This window comes from Microchirus variegatus (genome assembly GCF_963457635.1).
Source record: "Microchirus variegatus genome assembly, chromosome: 17".
NCBI classification, from domain to species: Eukaryota; Metazoa; Chordata; class Actinopteri; order Pleuronectiformes; family Soleidae; genus Microchirus; species Microchirus variegatus.
The window spans coordinates 21,459,734-21,479,688 of record NC_139818.1 but is presented as its reverse complement, the minus strand read 5'-3'; the positions used below and the strand labels follow the sequence as shown (position 1 = coordinate 21,479,688).

The window sequence follows — 19,955 nt, the reverse complement described above, 5'->3', positions numbered from 1 at the left end:
CTCCGGGCGGCGACGACGACTCCTGCACAAATCCCTCCGCGCAGACCCAGTCCCGAGCGGGGCTGGCTGGCTAGCTCGGCTGCCAGGTTCGCTATCCAGCAACTGCTGCGTTCTGGCTAACTGGACATGACCTGGCTGCGGTAACGGGAGACACGCGCAGTAGCACGCATCGAAACGATAGTGTTTATTTGAATGTCAGCCCCCTCCCCCCCCAAAAAAGTGGAGACGAATTAAAACTCGAGTCCACAGCAGCGCAGTGGAAGCAGCTTCTTAAAATTCACTGAGTTACATGTTAGCACGCTGGCTAAAGTTAGTTAGCATTGGAATTTCAACAGTGGCTTACTCGCTGAGCGACAAGACCCACCTCATTCAAAATGGTGGACCAATGAGAGCGGAGAGCGGCGCGTGACTGATGTGTGCCAACTTCCCTCTGAGCGGCTAAGCGCCGCCCCCTCCGAGCAGGATGCCGCGCTGTGATTGGTGCGATTTCCCCGCAAAACCACATCCGCCCATACGAGGACGCCGATTGGCCGAGCCCGCGAATCAGCTTCACCCAACGACCACGAATTGTCCAATATGACAATCAAGGGAATAAATGGGAAATTCACAATAACACAGGCAAAGCATTTTCTTTATACACAGAAATATTTAAAAAATAATAATAATAATAATAATAGTAATAATAAATCAGAGCTATATTCTTAAACAATTTATTATTAACAGATCCACAATCGCAAAGCTCAAGATACCAAATTAAATGACAGTTTGGTTTCATCTGCTGACTTCATGTCTCTTGTAATAACAAGCTGTCAAAACGGTTTGCTGTACAATGCTCTAGCGACCTCTAGTGGATCCGACCTAAAAAAAACAACAACAAAAAAAATAGAGAAAAAAGGAAGGAGAAAAAACAACAACAATAACAGTGCACCAGATTGTGAACAATTCCTCTGTTGTGGTCAATTTTGGGCAAGGGCATGTACACGAGTACAGATTTTTTCTATTGATGATATCTACAGTCGGACCAAAAGGGGTGAGTGAGAGAAACGTAGTCATCGCCAGACAATCAGACTGTTTTTTTTTTTTTTTTATCTCAAGTGTAAATGCTCTCGGCCATCATCATGCAGCAGAACCAAAACAAACAGTGAGATTATTCACACATACATTTGGAACAAATAAGTCCAGTTTTTATTATTGTGGTTTCTGTTAATGTAGCAGTGGCGCTCCAACCTCAACATTGATAAATAAAACACTGACAAAACTGTAATTCTTTTTTTTTTTTTCTTTTTTTTTGTTCCTTTTCTGTAATGATCATTCGGTATATCCTTTCGACACTGTGAAGAAAGAATTACCAAATTATCATCATCATCATCATCATTCCACACAATTAGATTTTTTCCTTGACCAAATGTCCTTATGCAATAGAATGTTTGTTTTCCTCTTTTAAAAAAAAATCCAACTCATCCTGGGACCGACGTGTCACGGCGGTGGCAGCGTTCGGTCCCAGTCCAAGGCTCCTCAGGAATAACTTGACGTTTTGCTACCGACATCGTCCTCCTGAGATCCCATACTCTGAAAAAAAAAAAAACATCAATTAATGTCACTTTTCATCATTTGTTTGTCTTGGAATTGATCATCACGGGTGTTTTTCCTCAGGGAATAGCAGCATATTCCCGATTCTGCTCAGGAAATCAACTCGGGGAGCTCAATAAATCAAAATCAACTGTGCATACAATTAGTAGGTGTGACCTATTAGTGTGTAATGGTGAACACCATAGGAAAACTCCATGTCAGATACATAATGTGTTCTCGAACGGAACCGAAATAATGGTAGGAATAATTTAAAAATAAAGTGTTATAGATGATAAATTATAGTAATTAGAATATTATAATGTACAAGAGAGGAATGGAGGAAAACAGAATAAAGGATTATTTGCATAAATGTGCTCTTTAGTATGCACAGATTCTGCTCCTGCCCCCAAGAACAAATCTCTGATAAAATATTAATGCGTCTCTTTTAATCTTATAAGCTTTTAAGAAGCCCCTCGATTGATAAACAAATGCCAAAAAGCAAAACGCTAACATTGTGCTTGAAATATTTTGTGTTTATGTGAAAATTAGTGCTGTGCAATAGGTTAACGCACGATAGCGCGTGACGCGTTTCCATGACGACTGACCGGAAAAAGACGTGCATGACGTCATGTTTAAGTGCCACCAAAGTCCAGACACCATTTACCAGTTAGCTCCGTTAGCTGCATTAGCTCCGTTAGCACAACGTTATTGAACGAAAAGAGCAGCGCTACAAATAACCAGCGTACCTGTGTACTGCGTATGTGTGTCTCTGTTTTTAAAGTTTAGCGTTACTTTAGAGACTAATTTTAACAAACGGGAGTTGTGCGTTAACGTTGAAGCGTTAACGTTTGACAGCACTAGTGAAAATTAGCCCAAGAAAAACATTCCATTCACATCCCTAAAATCAGTCATCCTACCAATTGTAAAATGTGAATGTTCCAGAGATAACTTTAAAGCCACGGTTCTCAAACTGTGGTACGTGTACTACCAGAAGTACGCAAGCTTCCTCTAGTTTGTACTTGGAGGAAACTCAATAAAATCTGCCTCCTGTGATAAGTCCATAGCTGACTATTATATTTGAACATTAGTTAACGATAATGATGTTAGTTCCAAAACTCAATATTTTCCCAGGTGGTACTTGCTATAAAAAAGTTTAAAAAAAAAGAACCACTACTTTAAAAGGACAACTCATACATTAAGGAAAACAATTAAAAATTATCTCACCTTCTGCACAAATTGTGGGTTTACTGTGATTTCCTGATCCATAGACTTTAGTTTCTCGTCCAGCTCTATACATTTCAACATCTGTGAGGAGAAAAGTGACAAGGATAAAACCGAGCGATTCACGCATGAGCGATTCACACGAGTTCATGTGAAAACACAAAACACACAGAGACACAATCTTTTTTTTTTTTTTTTTTTTACCTCTTGGTCGATTTTGTGGAGCATTGCGGGGTTGTTGTATTTTTCGGGGTTGTCGTGGAAGCAGACCATACCATCCTTTTGGTTAATGCTAGCGTAGATCTCGCCGTCTTCAATCTGCAAAGGAGCGTGAGGAGAGGACATAAGCAACATTTATTCATTAAATTTATTCATCTTCAATCCATTACAGGGCCACATGGAGACAGATGACCATGTTCTCCCCATGTGTGTGTGGGTTTTTATTCTCCAGCTTCCTCCCACAGTCCAACAACATGCAGATTTGGGGATTAAGCAACTCTAAATTGACCGTAGGGGTTGAGTGTGGGAGTGGACGGAGTGAATAATAAAGCTCATTGATCAGTACAAAACTAGAGAAACATATTTAACACCTCTAAATCTGTCTGGAATTGACATTTCAAGGATAAACAAATGAAATACACTAATAGAAAACAACATCTTAAGATCTCTGACATCAGTTTAATACAAACAAAACCTGCGACTTCTGTAATAATAAATGATTCTCATAATGTACGTAAGATCAAACTCACCATGTGTAAGACATATTTCTCTGCTTCCTGGGGGCCAGACAGCTGCACTCGACTCGCCATGTCTTGCAAAGACAGTGTCAGGAAAGTCTACGAGAGACACGGGAGAGTAGAACAGATTCAGAAATGTTAGATCTGCTCACCGTGTAAAGACAGGGTAAACACAGCACATCATCGAAAGACTATTCAGTAACTCGATGTTTACATTAAAGCACAACAAGGAACCATGTGGCATGTGTAGACCATACGCGAAAAACTGTGGAGTCACTGAATAGCCACCAGGGGGCAACTCCACGAGTGCAACAGTATTATAATCATTATGAAATTCTGTGCAGAGTTGGGGAATAACCATAGGAATAACTGATTTAATTTTAGAGCAAATCCGATTAATGTGGCAAAGACGGGACTTTATTTTCTTCCAATTCTTAATATTGCGAGACACGGTCGTTACAGAGAGAATACATGTGAGATAGTTGAAATCAAGCATGAATTATTATATAATAGCATCACGATTATGCACGCGAGATTGACGGATTACACTGCGCTATCTGAATGAAGCAAAGTCTTTGTTCTCTTATCACATGGATACATGGATCTTCACACGCCCCATGTTTCAGTCACTTCCTGATGTTTTTTTAATTGTCACTGTCACTGCTTGTGCTATAATGTCAAACATAAATGTAATCCTTACCCTTATTGATACAAAATAAAAACAACAGACACACTCACCTTTGTTAGCCTCTGGATGTTTTTCTTGTAGAGCGAGGAGAGACACTGTTTGACCAGGCCTGTGTTATTGTCTCGTGTGAACGTCTCGCTGTGTTTGTTGACCACGCCGCGCAGCTCCGCCGGGTTGTTGGTGGTGTAAATCTGGGCGAGCTCGTGGTACGCGTTGCTCAGGGGCTGATGGGGAAAAGACAGATATGAGACAGATGCATGTCTCCAGGCGAGTCAAGCCACCGCACGTGGGATCGAAGCACCACGGAAGTTCTACACGTTGCGACATTGCAGATTTTTCTTTTTTTGTTACACTTTAAAAAAAATGCCTCGTGATTTATCTTTCACTTTTTCAGAGCGAAGAAAAGTGAGCATTGAGCCGCAACATTGATGTTAGCCATCATATTGCATGCTCCTCGTCATTATTAGGGAACAACTTTGCATTAGGCTATAATATACTTGCAATGTATATATTGTTCTAAATGTGTTTGTGGAGGAAATTTCACACCTCTCAGTGTGCAGCTTGCCGGAAATTATAAGATAACAAATTAAAACAATGGATCAGTTACCATTTACCACACACAATGTCTACCTGTACAAATGCAATGTGGTTTTACAGGACATACAAGATCTTTCTTGTGTTCCTACCTTGATGAACCTCCCTACTATCTGTGAGGTGTATTTAGGCAGCTGCTGCACTTTGCCGTGGAGAATGAGTGAGACCAGGATGTATTTCTTATAGGCTTCCAACATGATGTGGCTTACTGCCATGGCTGGAGTGGTTATTGCCTGACAAAAGACAGATCAGAAATATTAACAGAAACGCCGCAGAGAATATGCCGGGACGTGGAAACCATCTGCACGTACCTGTTCAAAAAAATACAGTGCTCTTTCAAAGTTTTTGAGGCCCGTGTAGATCATGCCACCATAGTAGTAGTAACATAAAAAGTGCTTTGCGTCGTAGGCGCCGTTCTCCTTACAGATGTCCATCATGTCCAGCTCCAAGAAGGGCAGGGCCGGTTTGAAGCACTTCGCTAACAAGCACAGCTGCAGGGGGAATCGGGGTGTGAAGTGAGTGTGGGCGGACGGTTTACACTGGACGAATTCATAAATAGACCATTCAAATAACTGTAGTGGCCGTGACTCACCTGACACAGGTCTGCATGAACTGAGGTAAGTTGGTTTGTGTTCATCTGCATTTTGTCTATTGCCTGTTTTAGGATGACTACACCCCTCAATGGCTGCAAGAGAGAAAAGTTCAAATTTATTCAGCTGCATTTAGGCTGAGACCTAAAAGAAAACATAAAACATAAACCACAGTTTTTACCTGTTTGCGTTCTACAAGGGCGTTTGTCAACTGGTGGCAGAGACCAGCAACTGGGAAAAGAAACAGAGGGAGAGGAAAATGTGAATTGTAAATTCTTGATAATGACTTAAATAGGTGCTGATTATCTACGATGCAGTGCTGTGTACAGCACAGGCTATCAAAACGTAGAATTTATACAGCTAAGTAACTATATGAAACGCATCAAGGTATTAGCCAGAAAAGAATTACATTACAATACATAAAAACACATCATTGATTGATTGAACACAATAAAATGTGTTGTGTATTTTTCATTGTTACCGAAAAACATTTTATAATAATTGTTGAGGGCACTAAAAATACAACAAGCAGAAGGTGAACATATTTCGGGAATGTGCGTCATAAAATTCTCATCGAGAGAGAGGGTTTGGTTTATTCAGGACTTACAAGTGTCTGTTGCATATCTAATGTGCTCCCCATTGCAGGTACTGATGAAGAGCTGGACTTGGGAGAAGAGCGTCTCAAAGTCAGGGATGTTTGGCATGGAGAACTTCACAAATCTAGAAGAAAAGAGTGTGCAGAAGCATGCAAAAAAAGTGTGAAAGCGGTGCATTTATTTGCAATGTTGTAAATATAAACATCAAAAACTTAGTCGACCTTAGGTGCTGTGTGGTTTGATGTTTAGGATACAGATTTAAGCTATTAATATCCAGCTTAGTCACAGTTTATGATGGGAAAACACTGTTGAATTAAATTGCAATCTTCAAAACTGTTTGATATTCAGTGCAGTAGAGGCTTTTCTTGACTTTCTAAATACCTACATAATCACTTTCATTGTTACAAAGTCCATCTGCTGTATAAGCAACAGGTACATTTCAGCTGCTCAGTGACAACATCAGGTTTCCAGTGACACACTTAGCATTTAACGCACAGACTGAGAGAAAGAGCATCGTGGAGAGACTCCCACATGTGTGCAAACAGAATGTTGTTTTTCAAACATAACTGTCTTTGTTTAAAATCACTCTGCTTGTCTACTCGGTTAATTACACACAGTTAGAGCTGAATCGATTATTAATCGATTACTAAATGAATCGTCGACTGTTTTGATAATCGATAATCTGTTTGAAGCTTTTATCATTATTAAAACAAGATTTCCGATCGTTCTGATCTTCTTAAATGTGAATAGTTTCTTTGTTAATTTGCTCCACGGAAAACAAAGAAATCATTAAAACTGAATAATTTTGGTTTGTGGACAAAACAAGACTTTCGATAACATCGTCATTTCCGGGTTTGACGAACACTGATCAACGTTTTTTTTAACCTTTTCTGACATTTTATGAACCAACCGATTCATCGAGAAAATAATCAACAGATTAATCGATTACAAAAATAATCGTTAGCTGCAGCTCCGGACACAGTACTATTTGACCTCCAGCAGACACCACAAACAATGACACTAAGTTTTGGTCTAGTTGGGACAAAAGTTGAGCATAAGCAGGGAGCATAATGAAGACAGGGAATGAACAAAGTCAAAAACATTATGAAAGTAGCAGCAGAGCCCCGTCTCCACCAAGAGATGCCGTTATATTTGTGCTAAGTTGCTGCGACGAGTAACAAAATAACTTTTCCATACTTTATCATGTTTTGGCACCATTCTGTTCACAACAGGAAAAACTCCAAATGCATTATTTATATGCATACGCTGAGCACTAGGACAGAGTGAAAATTCAAGGCTGTCTGTGTCATTATTTTCTCATAAACGATGTTGTCAGTGACACTGTGTTAAACTAGTAATTTACATAGCTAACGGCGCTGCTATAGCCATCCAGTCAGGGCTCATCTATACCATAGCAAACTGAACTGCACTGTACCATTTGTCAATCAGCTTAGCGTGTAATTATACGGTGATCAAAGTGGGGGGAAAAAAAAGTTGGTTTGTTACTTACAGCACAGCCAGCACACCTAGGGAGTGCTCCTGGATGTCCAAGGCCCCCAGCACCGTGTCCAAGTGGGACAGATTTTTGGCCAGCAGCTCCCCACTTTTGTTGATCAACTCGCATAGTTGAGTCATCTGGCCTGGGGTTGTAAGGGTGAAAATGGAGAGGGCAAAAGAATAGAGGGTCATTTTAAACCTTCCTCCATGGCATTAACATCAATAGACAGAACCTCAAAATATCTACATTTTAGTCACAGATCACATTTCATCATAGTTATTGGTTTGAGGTCGGTCTGCTGATAATAAAAAAAAAATTGTGGGGTTGGATGGCATTACACTACACACACACAATCTGTCAAAGCAGTTGTAAATAATATACGTAATGTTGTTAGCCACAGATTACAACAGGAATATACTTAATTTCGAGAAGGCTTAAGTGTTGTGTATTGTTTGAGTGCTCAGATCGTGAGAATTAATTGCAATATGACGTCTGCGCCGGCTGTGAGGTTATAGTTTAGGAATGAAAGAAGAAACCGGCCTACAATATTGTTTACAACTGCCGTGCTGCGGCTGTGTATTTCAATGCAATTCGGCCGGTCAAGTGTCCTGTCAAGGCCTTGCAACAGAGGTAATGCCAGTGTGATTGACAGGTGACTTTAAACCAATAGGATTCGCCGATTCAGTCCGGCAGCCAATTACGTGTGACGAGGGCGGGACTACCGGTAGGCAGTTACCAGAAATTATTTTCTAGACCAAAAACAAAAAGTATGATTATAGCATTTTGTTTACCGGGGCGCTTAGTTCACATGTATCCCTGACGTCACTGCGCACTAACGCATCCCCCGGTGATACTTTACACAACTCTCGCAGCCGAATAAAGCCATTTTAACGGTGTATTTACATGATAATGCAAAAAAAAGAGAGGCTCTGACCAGTTTGGCTATCGGCAAGGCATTGGATAGCTTGTGCTAGCTCACTAGCTAATACTCCCCACATGAATGAGTTTAGCGAGCCTACCTTGAGCGGAGAGCTGCCGCACATTGTTCACAAACTGCTCCAAGGCTGAAGCCATTATTTCCTGGGTCCAAAGTGGAGGTAATTTGCACTGTTTTTCATTCAAACGTCAGAAACAACTCCGTCCGGACAGATACAGGGGGCCACACAGCCGCCACTAAGGTGACGTTATCGCGAGATCCTACGAACTAGAAGTGACTGCAACGAGATTTGGGAAGCGACCGTTTGGATTCTTAAAGAGACAGGTACACGATGTCCTAATCGTGTTTGTAAACACGGCAGAAATACATTTTATTTGTTTATTACTTTTCAGTTTTAAAATGAATCTGTATCTGTTATCGTGTCTTGTAAGTGTTAAGCATCTAAATGTGTCACTTTTACGCTGAATATAGTGAATATGTTTCTTTAGGAAATACATAAATAAATACAGGAACTGACGTGAGGTCGGCCTACCATTAACCGGGCTTTGAACAAAGATGTTATAAAACGTAAGATCTCCTGCCTACTTGACTTTTATTGGATTATATCATTAATTCAGCCGCTGTATCCGCCCCCATTACATAATATTATATAATGTTGTGTTATAAAATATAATATAATATTTTATCATTAATAATAACAATAATAATAATGAGTTAATAAAAGTCTTTAATACAGCCAGTGATATTTTATAACAAAAATTAATCCTTAACTAGTGTGGCTTACTCTAGTTCATTCTTTTTTATTTTTGTTTATTATTATTGTTTCTTTATTTTCATTCATTTATTGTTTTACACAAAACATATATAGTAAATCCTGCAGTAACATAATAATAATAATAATAATAATAATAATAATAGTAATAGTAGTAGCAGTAAGTTAAACTGTGTAGTTTAATGTAATGTCAGCAATATTTCTTTTGACAAACCAAAAAAAAAAAAAATATTTTTTTTTTAATTAATTATCATGTTATTGTTATTATTGTTTCGTAACACCGTACATTGTGAGTGTACACAATAAAGTCACGACACGCAGATGTGGAGAGGAGTGGGACATCTCACTCGTGAAACATCTTTGCAGCTAGCTCTGTTTCTGAGTTTCTACCGTGGAAGATGCAGCACAGTCAGTCACGGTTGCTCTAAAAGTTCCCGTCAAACACTGTGGGCTCCGCAGTTGGTTGTGTTATGTTCCGCATGACAGCTCATACGCTGTGTGAAACGATATAAACAGCCCCCCCGTGTACTGTTACCAAAGGGAATGTCACATTTGACCTGCCCGCTGCGGTTCTGCTAACCCGTTAGCTAACGTTAGCTCAGCTGCGGCTGATTGGCGGAGAGCCGCCCAGAATGATAGAGTTACACTTAAACAAAACTTGATGAAAACACGCAATAACGTCATAATAAGTGTCACAAACGGCCGCAGTGTTTCGGGCAACTTTTATGCGGATTATATATCTCCGAGTCTGGACCAGGTCAACAGTTGCGATCCCCTTCGAGTCAACACGATGTTCCTGTGCGGCACAACCCGCCTCCTCCTCGGAACAGGAAACACTCTGCTCCGAGGTCCGTGTAAGAGGATTTGCGTCAACATGTCCTCGTCCCCCACGACCGGTAAGAGGTTGCGGGTTCTGGTCGACATGGACGGGGTCCTGGCGGACTTCGAGGGCGGGTTCTTGAAGAAGTACAGGGCGAGGTACCCGGACGAACCCTACATCACCCTGGATGACAGGAGAGGCTTCTGGGTGTCAGCGCAGTACGGACGGCTGAGGAGGGACCTGTGTGTGAGTGTCTTCATTCAACTATTCCCTTTAGAATAAAATAATGAATTGTTTTTATTTTACTATAATGACAATATTAGCATGTAGAGACTGTGTGTGTGAGTAGTTTCAGGTTTTTTACTGAGGGTTGACGTTGAATTGTGGTCTTATGACATGATCGATATCACGAAATATCGCGATATGTCACGATATAAAGCGATCTGACCTATTTCGCGATGTATTTAAGGGCCGTACTATATGCTCAATCTTGATTATTATCACATTGATTCGATTAAAGTGGAAAAACGTTCTCTATGGACAGTATTGCGATATAATTTAGTCAAGCGAATGTTCATTTTTCGCGATTTTAAATATTATTGTTATGACACTGTCAAAACACTAATCTATAAAATTATACCGTGTCTGTCTTGCACAATTTACTAATGTGTTGTTTCAAATTCCGACTATAATACGATTCATTGTTCAGCCCTGGTTATATATAATTTAACTTTTTATCATGGAATTTGTATTGCTTTTTTTTTTTTATAGTAATATATACTATTTTAGAGTGTGTTTACATGCACACTAAAAAAAACGATTACTGGTAATAATCTGGTAACTGGAATAAACCGTTTAAGGTGTGTCCATCAGATTATTGACAGAAACCAAGGTGAGTCAAACAGGTTTTAAAAAAAAAAAAAAACGATGATGGCAAAAAACTGATAATGAAAAGTTTATTCCGTTTACATGAGCACTTGAATAACCAGATAACTACAAAAACCCGATATTAATCAGTTTTTTAGTGTGCATGTAAACGTACTCATTGTAAAAAACACGTACGTGCGTAATCTAGACTTATATGTACATGGGACAAACTGCGCCTGAACGACCTAATTAAAAATAGGGAAAAATGCACTGAACAGTGAACACACAGAATTCAAATCTAGATGCCATACACTACAGACTGTATGAAAACGTAAGTATAATAACTGAGTAAACAAAATGTCAATATGCCGTCAATGTAGTCCTGTTAATGCTCTATGCATTAATTTAATGGTTAATCTAAATAGACATAAAACATTGTCAATATATCCCTGCACCAAATGTCCCATGCATGCATTTGAGGACAAATTCAACTGCAGGTTTGGAGTGTACAAGAGAACATAAAGCCTATATAAATCAACCATTATGTAAGAAGTTCTCAGTTTCTATACGCACATGTCATTGTGTAACATACAGCGTTGTCCAATGACATAGATTGTGCGCAAAGGTCGTAAAAGGTCTTCGCTCAGTGTGTAGAAGGTGAGATATTTATCTCACTAACCCTTTGAAAAGCATGAGTTTCGTAAGGTCCTTTGTCGAGTACATGAACACTTGTGCCGATACACATTCAGTGATGAACCGTGTGTGTGTGTGTGTGTGTGTGTGTGCAGGAAAAAGCCATGAGTATCTGGGAGTCCAAAGACTTCTTCATAGACCTGGAGCCTCTGCCTGGAGGCGTGGAGGCCGTCAAGGAGATGGCCAGCATGGATGAGTATGTCCTAAAGATACTTTAAGTCACCGTTGTGTGACCAGCATTCACTACAAGCATCTTGTTATTTGATGTTTTGCATAATATATTCAAGTTTTTCTATTTGTGCTGAGAAAAAAAGTTTTGGGGCCTAAAAAGCAGCAACACAGTGACACCTGGTGGTTCATAGCACTTATAGCAGCCTCATACATAGCATAGCACATTTATTTTTGCATATTACGTCCGTGCAATATGTAAACACAGGAGTGCGTCATTGTTTTATCAGCTTGTTATTTCACGTGCAGTAATTTGGGGGTGCACCACATCACTGTTGACAACGTTAATCCAAAATACAAACAAATATAATGCATTATTATTATTATTATATACCTCTTAGGATTTTTAAAGCGTTCATACGAGTGCTGCTGTATGTTGAGTATTCTTATTTTTTAAACATGAGGATAAAGCGGTAGATAATGGATGGATGGACGTTTCTTCTTATATTTTACTCTGATAACGCACAAAATAAATACATGCGTGTTGCCAAAAATACCATTATTGTTGAATATATTCAAGTCTATATGAATTATTTATTGATGTATTTATTTATTGGTGCTGAAATAAAAAAAGAGAGGATTTATATATTCAGTTACAGATAATTCGAAAAGTGAAGTATCGAGATGTTGTACCACTGCACTGCACACACATCCTCCACTGACTTTACATGCAAAATCTGTCCGTACGCGTTTATTTCAATAGACGAGAGCATGTTTTCTACTTGTGTTGCTGCACATGGTCCCAGTGTTTGTATATTTGAGATTTAAAGGCGATTTAAAACGACGAGCTGCTTCGGTCAGAACCATAACACTGGTTCGGACTGTGATAACAGTAACTGCACGTGTTGACCAAAGCATCTTCCACTGCTCATGCGTGAAATTTCATTTACATGATGTAGGAGGCTGTGATTGCCGTTTCCAGAGAATGACAAACTAAAAATAGCCGCCTGCCCACGGTTATGAAACTCTATGTTTACATTTCCTCTTACTGTGGAAGTGAATGACTTCCTGTGGCTACAGAGCTTGAATGAACCTAATCAATGAAATCTACTGTAATGGATAGTTTTCTCCTCTTTTCTCTTTTGTTATTAATTCCATTTATAAATATCCAAGAATGTGTCTGTTTTTTTAAATTCTTTCTCACCTGGTCGCGTTGTTTCTCTTGCTTTCCGCAGCACAGATGTCTTTATTTGCACCAGCCCCATAATGCATTTCAAACACTGCCCGTATGAGAAGGTAAGTCCATCAAAAACATCGTCTTTTCCCTCTGGAAAATGCTGTGCTTCATTTTTTGGAGGGATAATGAGTTCTTCTCTGTGCTGTTTGTGTGTGTGTGTATTTGTCCAGTATGCTTGGGTAGAGAGGCATTTGGGCCATGACTTCCTGGAGCAGGTCATCTTGACCAGGGACAAGACATTAATCAGTGGGGACGTCCTCATAGACGACAAGCCTGACATTCTAGGTGAGGACTCGCAACAACAAAACACCATATGTCATAATATATATAGTATTACTTATTACGTAGTTATATGTAAGTGTCTCTGAAACTTTGGTTTTAACGTTTTAGTTTCAAAAGAAAGTTCTGTGCTTCGTCCTTCACCCTTAATGTTTTATAGAGCATTCCTGCCTTAAAAGGTACTCTCTAAATCAGCAGAAATCTGCATTTCTACTCAAGGTGAAGCCTAATTTCATTTTGGTTTGCCTTAAAATCACAATAAAAGCATCTAAATGTCTTATTTTCCTCACGTTGAGTGCATTTTATGGCCGTGATCCAGCTCTGCCGTCTCTCAGTGCTCCTCTTCGCTTGTCCCCGATTATTTTGGCGTCCTGGGGTCACAGCAGCGCTCCAGCATCTCCATATTTGAATGTTTTAGTTTGAAAAGAAAGAAAGAAAAAAAAGACATTATTACTGGAAAAGTCAGCCTACGCACTTTCGAACGTTAAATGTTTATTTAAAGACGGATTATGGAGCATTTCTGCCTTAAAAGGTACTCTCTAAATCAGTAGAAATCTGCATTTATACTCAAGGTGAAGCATAATTTAATTTCCGTTGCTTTAAAATCGCAATAAAACCATGTAAATGTCTTCTTTTCTCATGTTGAGTGCATTTTATAGCAGCGATCCAACTCTGCCGTCTCTCTCAGGACTATTTTGGCATCCTTGGGGTCACAACAGCTCCCCATCATCTCCAAATTGTATGAAAACAGAGTCTATGCATCTGAATAATGCAGCTTCTTGGACCAAATTATGACGGGATAGCGTGACATCTGCCAAAGCATTAAAAAACATACGAAAATAAAAGGAATACGACGCCGCTGGTCGTCACTTACGTGTCTAATGTGTCCCTGTCACAGGCGTGGAGGCCAAACCCGCGTGGGAACACGTCCTGTTCACCGCCTGCCACAACAAGCACCTGTCGCTCGGTCCCTCGCAGAGACGCCTCCTGTCCTGGTCGGACGACTGGAAGGCCGTACTGGACAGCAAGAGACACTGAGGACACTTCCACGGTTAGTGGACGCTGATGACATCATCATCATCATCATCATCATCAAAGTTCGGAGGGATTGTTGGGAAAATAATCCTGAGGAAGAAAAAAAAAAATTAGATTGAGATGTTTCACACTCTAGGAGAAGAAGTCCACTTATTGGACCACAAGGGGGCACTGTGAGACTGCGTTTGAAGCCGTTGTTGACCGCCACATTTTCTATCACGACAAAACAAATGACCACGAGGTCAGAAAGACTGAGTGGACTCACGGAGAGCAGAGGGAAGTGGCCGTCCTCTCCTCTGCTCTGTTTTTAGTTTTTGTTTTCAGTTTTTGTTCATTTTCCCCATCACAAAAGTGTTGCATTAATGACTCACACACACACACACACACACACACACACACGCCACTGTCGACAACGTTAATCCAACATACAAACATATACCTCTTAAGATTTTTAAAGAGTTCATATGGATGCTGCTGTATGTTCATTCTTAGTATTTTTTTAAACATACTAACATCTTATATTTTACTCTGATAATAATAATAATAATAATAATAAAGAAAAGCTGTTAAAGTCGCCGTAGAGTTGCACAAAATGAACACACATATGCATGTTGCCAAAAAAAACCCTCATTATTATGGATTATTGTGATTTTTGAGGGTGATTTATTGGTACTAAAATAAAAAAAAGAGAGGATATATATTTTCTCTTACATTTTAGTTTTAGACTTTCATACATTAGTCATTAGTTTTTGGTCAATATTACTGTTTTAAATACAAGACAATGAGTCAATACATGAATACTTGTACCTATAGGTTATTTTAAACCCTTTATTCAATCAATCAGTATTTTATTTTTATTTTTTAAATTAGACCCTGCAGTATTAAAGATACAGGCCTCTACCAAACGGTTGAGACGTCTGTTCATAATAAACCTGGTTTGCGTAATTCATAAAGTACAACATTCAGAACAAGTCACATTAAGTTAGTGTTGGTGAGTTCGGCTTGATGCATTTTTCAGTGAGATATAGCGACTTAAAGTGTGGTCGACCAAATGGTTGAGTAGAACCTTAAAGGGTTAAGATGTAAACTTTTACCGTTTTATTTCCAAACAACTATTTTCTATTTTTACCATGTGCACAAAATAACCTTATATTGGATTGACACGAGCCATAAAAATGTTTTTGTCTGAGGTGTAGAAAATAACTTCTGCAGCGTTGTTATTCTCCTCCTTCACGTCGGTGTAAGTGGAATTCATTTTTGTCTCTTGCTGTAAAAGTGTTTTTATTTCGGGAGGATGAAAGTAAGAAAGTGGTTAATCAGAGATGTACTTGGATGTTGTTTGTGCCGAGCTTAATGTACAAGTTTTAATGCTGTGTTGGTTTGTTTTCACCTCACTTGTTCTTGGGTCATTTCGGTTCTCGCTGCACACAGGAAACAACAAAAATCACACAAAGCTTTTGACATTTTTGGACCTTGTGGTTTTACATGTTAATAAAATTCTGCCGTGCATCACGTCGTGTAAATTCCTCTTGCTGAATACCCGTCTGAGCCGTAACGATATGTAAATAGGCCTTGTAAGAAGATGGTAAAACTACTTATATTTGGATCGTTTGTACATAAAGTACGACATTTCAGTCAATAGACGTCCTCCCTTTTATGGGTGCTGGTATTAAGTAGGAGCTCAGAATCCTGAGCAGTGTTTACATTCTCATTCTTTAAGCAGGATGCCAGACTTTTCTGAATTCCGAGTTACATGGAACTTGGCGCGAGGCCACGGTCTTGTTTTATTTATTTATTCATGAAACTTCCAGCTTCTGCCACCAGTTGTTATTGATAGAAAAAGCTCAGCCTCGTCTTTCTCGCGTCTCAGAACAACCGCGGCGAGAAACTACCAAGTTTTGAGGCTTGCAGCACTCGCTCACGTATACTGCCGTCGATCACAGGGTCGCAGACAAATGATGTGTGTGTGAAGTCTTAATAATAATAATAAAAATAATCACTAATAAACATCCAATTTGGCAACATATAAAAACAAAAGGAAGATCACAAGAGCGGAGACTTTGAACTCAGTTTCCACGCCTCCCCCCCCCTCGCCCTCATGTTTCCCCTTACATTCTTCCACCCTCTGCTGACCACTCAACTGGGTCAGCTCCTGTTCCCAAGTGCTGGGAGCGTCACATGTGGAGCAATTCATCGGGAAGCGCCGTCCGTCCGTTCCATGTGACCACTCTCACGATGGTTTTGTGTTGTTTCTGTGGAAGCTGCTCGGCGACGTCAACGAGCGGCGCGTCCGTGGTGTTTACGTCCCTAAAATGACTGTTTTTTGAAGCTCTGGAAGAATGTGTGTGAACTTTCATAACCGTGTCCATACTTCAGTGGGGTTGAACAAATAAGACTGACTTCATTGGGTTTTCTTCAGGACTGCATGTACCGTCGCTGCTTGTGTGCTTTCAGGTTGTCCTACTTTACACTTCAGGAACAACACTGAAAGTCTACACCTCATCCTGCATCTTCAGCCAAATAAAATAAACTCAGAACTTTGTCTTTTGGTGTTGAGATGCCTATATCATGTTCCATTTTGATAAATGTTGCCACCAAACATCAGTTTTGGTCGTAGCGTCATACTATTGTCTAACGATGTGTTTGGTCTCTCACTCTCTGACTCACAGTCAGTTGAGAGGCGGCCAGTTTCCCTGTGTGTGTGTGACAAGTTGATTTCTCTGCACCCAAAAAACCTTTGTTTGTTCCATACTTTCTATAAATGTCCCTCAGTGTTGCAAAGGCCCGCAGCATTGTGCATCAGCAGGTGGCGCTATGCCCTTGACTTAGTTTTCATGTGCTGATGAGTTCTGGCCAGGTCTCTTGTCTCACGTAGAAAGTTTTGTGCAGATCGGTCAAAGTACGGTGAAGTCACAGGACATTTCCCGTTTCGTGCCAATACAGCAGCTAAATTCAAAATGGCCGACTTCCTGTTGGGTCTAGTTCATGTTCGTAGACGTGTTCAGGGTCGGTCTCTTGCGTCACGTATGAAGTTTCGAGCAGATCGGTCAATGTATGGCGTAGTTATAGCGCACTTCCTGTTTTGTGAGTTAGGGTTGGGTTGAATCGTTTGAAATTCGCCCAAATTTCCGATGGTTGCCGTGGCCACGCCCTTTTCAAACTTTGAGACTTTTCGGTACCTTTTCTCCAACTTTGATAACTGCTCCAAGATGGCTGCCAAATTCAAAATGGCTGACATCCTAATGGGTGTAATTCGTAGACATGTTCAGGGTCGGTCTCGGGTATCACGTATGAAGGTCCGAGCAGATCGGTCAATGTATGGCGAAGCTATAGCGCACTTCCTGTTTTGTGGGTTAGGGTTAGGGTTGGGTTGATTTGTTTGAAATTCACCCAAATTTCTGATGGTTGCCGTGGCCACGCCCTTTTTGTATCTACGAGACCTTTTGCTAACCTTTCACCAACTTTGATAACTGCTCCAAGATGGACGCCAAATTCAAAATGGCTGACATCCTAATGGGTGTAGTTCGTAGACATTATCACGTATGAAGGTTCGAGCAGATCGGTCAAAGTATGGCGAAGTTATAGCGCACTTCCTGTTTTGTGGTTTAGGGTTGGGTTGATTTGTTTGAAATTCGCCCAAATTTCCGATGGTTGCCGTGGCCACGCCCTTTTTGTATCTACGAGACCTTTTGCTAACCTTTCACCAACTTTGATAACTGCTCCAAGATGGACACCAAATTCAAAACGGCTGACTTCCCGGTGCGTTGAGGCCACAGTCTCGTGGATTTTTTTGGTTCGTCTTGAGCTTAGATTTCGTTGTGTCCTCCCGGGTTTTACCTTTGGCGGGCGCTACTGAGCCATTTAGCACCACTTGTACGTATAACCCACTTTTCATCCGTTTTCACCGATATTTAGTGCCTCAAAATTCAAGGAATTCTGTGTGTTTTCAACACAAACGTTGATAGAATATTACAGCTCGGGGTCGATGGCAGGTTCCGCTGGTTCCCCCCCCCCCCTCCTGTTTCTGTTTCTTCAACGACGATAAGGGCATAAAGAACACAGTAACGCATTTACATTTAAATGGATTTAGCATATTTGCAAGCGTATTTGAAGCCGCTTCGCACGACACGCTTAAACCCCTTGCGAACCCCGGACGCGGTGTTCTGCTTTAATGAGCACAATGCGAGCAGACAAACGTGAGCGTTATCAGGAACAGTTCTAATCAAAACATCTTGCACACAGGCCTGGAGTGCAGAGCACAGCCGAGAACAGCCTTTGACAGCCGTCGACTTCGCTGCAGACGTTTTGTCCTCGCAGGGCGAGTGCGTCAGAGTCTCGGGGAAATCTCCACGGAGCAGTAAAACTGGAGCACTGAATTTCTCTTTCGGACTAAATGAGAGGGGGCTTAGGGGAGTTAGCTCGGATTGAACAAATGAAGAAAAACAACAACGTGTAGATTTGTATTGCTGGTGCTGTCGAGTACGTTATATACAAGATGTCCTTTTTGTGTGCCGGTGGCGAAGTGTACCGTGGAGTCTTCCATTGTTGTCTTGGGGCGGGGAACGTTCCGCCGTGTTTGTTGTTGTGTACTCATCGTGGGTGTAATTCCTCCTCTGCAGAAAGTACAAACACGGACAGGACACAATCAAGCGAAAAGAGAACAGCGCTCGGATACTCGATCGTGTGAAAAAAAAAAACTGGATGAACAGAACGTGGCTACCGAGCACGTACTGTTCGTATAGAGAAGGAGTCAGGTGGAGCCTCTTCCTGTTTGTCGAGTCGCGTTAATGTCACAGGTCCTTGAACGCCTCTCCCCTGTCACACACGCTTTGTTGTCCTTTCTCTTGTGTTTGAATTGCTCAACTGTTTGTTGTTGACAAGGGCGGGAGAAGAGATGGTAAATACTGAGAATTCGTCGTGTTACACTTCATGACGGTTATGTAACTGGCGTCTTTAAAGCGACGATTGCATTCGACGTTTTCACCTTTAAAGTGTAGGAACTAGGGTAACGAATAACGGAACTCTACGCAAAAGACGGAGATAGATGGAGACTTTCGTTCCGTACTTTGCGTTGCGCGATACCGTCAGAAATCGCGGCGACGGTAAAGAGTCGATAGACTAATCTTTCAGGAAAACTGACAAAAGTCCCGGTGGACATACGTAAATATTGAAAATGACGCTCGCCGTCGATCGCTGTCATCAGCAACACCAACGAGTAAAGACTTTTAAACGTTATAGAGCACAGAAACCCAATCGTTTACACAACGAGCAAGCACTAGGCATCAGTGGAGAGAGAAAAACTGTGACTGAACCATATTCAAAGATGTGCGGCCATCTGCCTAGACAGGTTGCGGTGAAAGGAGAAATGGGGGGATAGAGCAGAGGTGTGGGGGTCACGGTCCTAAATTCCATCATCACGAAATCCGCTTGCGTTTTAGTGTATTTTGGATGAAGTACAATAAAAACAAGCCACTTTTAACAGTCGCTACGTTTGTTAAAGGCGCCATATGCAAGAATGTGGCCAAAAAACGGTTACTACATTAAAATTCAAAAAATAATTTAGGTTTCGTTTTCTGACGTAACTGGCAACCCGTGGTTGCTCGGCAGCTGAGACTCTACTGACTGCAGTGATTGGTAGACGGCGGTAGGTGGCG

At 40.8% G+C, this 19,955-nt stretch overlaps 2 protein-coding genes across 2 annotated transcripts; one reads left to right on the top strand and one right to left on the bottom strand.

The window, feature by feature from the left end:
* Positions 1 to 763: 763 nt before the first annotated feature.
* cops3 (COP9 signalosome subunit 3) lies at positions 764 to 8,671 on the bottom strand. Its single transcript, XM_083903489.1, has 12 exons — positions 8,513 to 8,671; positions 7,506 to 7,635; positions 6,007 to 6,119; positions 5,581 to 5,630; positions 5,402 to 5,494; positions 5,121 to 5,300; positions 4,902 to 5,042; positions 4,266 to 4,439; positions 3,540 to 3,626; positions 2,995 to 3,108; positions 2,794 to 2,874; positions 764 to 1,569 (listed from the first exon to the last, which is right to left on the bottom strand). The coding sequence occupies exons 1-12, from the start codon at positions 8,565 to 8,567 to the stop codon at positions 1,516 to 1,518; spliced, it is 1,272 nt and encodes a 423-aa protein (XP_083759615.1). The 5' UTR covers positions 8,568 to 8,671; the 3' UTR covers positions 764 to 1,515.
* A 1,022-nt stretch (positions 8,672 to 9,693) lies between these two features.
* On the top strand, positions 9,694 to 14,919 carry nt5m (5',3'-nucleotidase, mitochondrial). The gene is made up of 5 exons (XM_083903368.1): positions 9,694 to 10,268; positions 11,678 to 11,778; positions 12,986 to 13,046; positions 13,158 to 13,272; positions 14,165 to 14,919. Exons 1-5 carry the CDS (start codon positions 9,864 to 9,866, stop codon positions 14,302 to 14,304), a joined length of 822 nt encoding a protein of 273 aa, XP_083759494.1. The 5' UTR covers positions 9,694 to 9,863; the 3' UTR covers positions 14,305 to 14,919.
* The last annotated feature ends 5,036 nt before the right edge of the window (positions 14,920 to 19,955 follow it).